Genomic DNA, 2,926 nt, shown 5'->3' on the forward strand with positions numbered 1-2,926 from the left:
CTAGAAAGCCCACCAGTAGATACATGGTGTTGTACAAGAGAAACGGATTTCATTAATGTTTAGAATACGTGTCCCTTTTACTTACTAAACTAACAGTGTTTCCCATTATTTGGCCTTTCTGTGATAGAGGTTAGTGGACTATGTCCTTGTGGCTTTGCTTGCTAATTTTGTTTTTGGGGTAAATTTAAGATTAAATCTTCTCCACAAAGGCCTATTTGGATGCTACACTTAAATCTCTGTAGTCAGTTCCACCTTTTGTGAGCTCACTGATTAATGGCCTAAAGAATGTGTGTATTTTTTGTTGTTTCAGTGGGTGATGTTACAACAAGGTGGCGGAGTATCCGCGACCAGTACAGGAGGGAGAGGCAGCAGCGGGAGAGAAGTGGAGCCGGGGCACCTCCAAAAAAAAAAAAATACATATATTTTGACCGACTCAACTTTCTGAATCCCAGCATGGACCTCAGGCCGTAAGTAACATTGTTTTCTGTGTATTTTTGGGTTTTTGTCTTATTTGTGGCCCTAAAACATTTTTTCTTTTTCAGAACTCAGTCTAACCTCACTGACAGGGAGACAGGGTCTGACTCGGAACTTGTCATTGACCCAGTTGGTGAAGTTGAAGAGGTGGCTGGTCCATCTGATGCTCCCTCTGGCTCCATCCCTCCTGGATCCTCATCTGGTCAGGCTGCTCCATCTGCCTCCGTCCCACACCCTGAGGACCCACATTTTGCCTCTTCTGCAGCACCACCACCTAGCCAGGATGACCCTGGAAATAGCAGCAGCCCAACTGTTGCCCTGGCTCCATCCCCACAGGCTGCAGGCAGACCACAGCGTGCACGCCGCAGAAGAGAATTGCTCCAAAGGCGCCAAAACGTGGATGCTGGGGTCCTGAGCTACTTGGCCCGTGTTCGAGACGATGATGGGGAGGAGGGATTTACCAGGAGCATGGCCCATTACTTAAGGTCCCTAGAGCGTGAGTTAAGGCTTCGTGTGAGAGGGTGTTTTCAGATCCTTGTTGACGCATGCACCCCCCCAAATAACCCATACAATCTCATGCATATGATTGAACAGTGGCAGATGTCACCAGAAAATCTTCTGCGGCCTCAGAGATTACAAGGCCTGCCAGCTCAACAAGGATCTGAAGCACCCCCTCCACGACAGCCAACACCTCAGCCCCAACCCCCATCAAACACACAATGGCCACCTCAGCAACATATGGCGGGATATCTTCAACCATCCCAATATGGCCACTTGTCCACACCCAGTGCTGGAGGCTGGTCCCAACCTGGGTTTGGACAATATGGTCATTTTGGGTTGGGTTATGATTCCCGGCAATATGGTTATCACCAGCAGGGGTATCTACCAAATCCTCGCCCCACTCTTCCAAGTTCCCAGCATCATAGCTTGGCAAATGTCCCTCAGGCCACTACAACATCTGCACAGGGTGCTGGACAGTTGGCCGTACAAATGCCACCTGATGCAGATAATGAGCAAGCTACTTCTCCTGCCCCAACCTACCAGGACTTATAATTTGGTTTTTTTGTGTTTTAATGTTATTTTAACCTTTTTTTTTTGTTTTTAAAATATGATTTGGATACAATATTTAGGCTTGTATTGTCACTACAGAGCATGTTTTACTGTGGTTGTTTACGCTATTTTTGTTAAAAAAGAAAAATAGGCCTTTAGAAGGCCAAAAAAAGGTTTGGAAAAAAAACAAACAAAGAAAGTAAAAAAAGTTATTCAGTAAAACGTTTTCTTACTACCAGTCACCGTCTGTATGCGCTGGATTCATTCTTCCATCACACACACATGATATGCTGATAACCATATGTGAAATAAGAAAATAAAACACACACAGCTGGAAACTTGATTAACACATACTTTATAGAGCTAATTAATTACACATGCAAAAATGCATAGTCTTGCCAGGGAGTAGCACCTTGAGGAGACATAAAATAATTTGTAAAGATATCACGAACTCTCAGTCCAGAAAGTGGCCGACGCGGAGGAGGGACATATGGGGTAGGCCTAGGAACATTGGTCATGAGGTTATCTTCAAAATTTGTAGAGGAACAATCATGTATTCTTGTGAAATTATGGAGAATGACACAGGCTTTGATCACCTCATTGATTGTAGCCTCACTCAGCTGGATGGCAGACTGAAGAACACGCCATTTGGCCACAAGAATCCCAAAGGCGCACTCAACCAGTCTCCGTGCCCTGGCAAGTCTCAAATTAAACACCCTCCGCCGGTGGTCAAGGTTGCGCCTGGGGTAAGGCCTCATGACGTGGCTCGACAGTTGGAAGGCCTCATCTCCCACAAAAACAAAAGGCACTGCTTCCGCATTGGAGCCTGGGAGTTGTTGTGGTGGTGGGAGGTTCAACTGGTTGTCACGTAGCCGCCGACCCATTATGGACGAATTGAAGACCCTAGAGTCTCCAGTTCGCCCATAGGCCCCAATGTCTACAATTACAAACCTGTAGTTACTGTCAGCAACTGCTAACAGAACTACAGAGAAAAACTGCTTGTAATTGTAGAATTGGGAACCAGAGTTCGGCGGCTTACGCACCCTGATATGTTTCCCATCCACAGCTCCAATGCAATTAGGGAAGTCACAATTATTTCTGAAACCTGTGGCGATTTTAAGCCAATCGTCCTGTTTTGGCTCCGGCAACACAGCTTCATGTAGTTTCTGCCAGATTTGGGAACAGGTTGTCCTAACAATGCCTGAAATGGTCGACCGCCCAATCAGAAACTCCATGTGTAGACCCGCATAGGACAATCCTGTCGCCAGGAAGCTGCAATACAACAAAAAGGGAAAAAAAACAAAACATGAGGACGATGAACAAAGGAATAAGCCAAAGTGTATATTTCATTTACTATTAAATTATTTACAGTATACAAATTTACAATTGACAAAATAACTAG

The 2,926-nt window shown here is 45.2% G+C and overlaps 1 protein-coding gene across 1 annotated transcript; it reads left to right on the forward strand.

Annotated features, from left to right (window-relative positions):
• Positions 1-233: 233 nt before the first annotated feature.
• On the forward strand, positions 234-1,527 carry LOC143803828 (uncharacterized). Its single transcript, XM_077281594.1, has 2 exons — positions 234-467; positions 543-1,527. The coding sequence occupies exons 1-2, from the start codon at positions 286-288 to the stop codon at positions 1,525-1,527; spliced, it is 1,167 nt and encodes a 388-aa protein (XP_077137709.1). The 5' UTR covers positions 234-285.
• Positions 1,528-2,926: the final 1,399 nt, after the last annotated feature.

Source organism: Ranitomeya variabilis, chromosome 2, assembly GCF_051348905.1.
Source record: "Ranitomeya variabilis isolate aRanVar5 chromosome 2, aRanVar5.hap1, whole genome shotgun sequence".
Classification (NCBI taxonomy): Eukaryota; Metazoa; Chordata; class Amphibia; order Anura; family Dendrobatidae; genus Ranitomeya; species Ranitomeya variabilis.

Bases quoted from the DNA above. Each gene is read 5' to 3' on its own strand.
- LOC143803828 (XM_077281594.1), top strand. From the start codon at position 286: ATGTGTGTATTTTTTGTTGTTTCAGTGGGTGATGTTACAACAAGGTGG. The intron at 468-542 runs GTAAGTAACATT...TTTCTTTTTCAG, and splicing joins CCCAGCATGGACCTCAGGCC to AACTCAGTCTAACCTCACTG.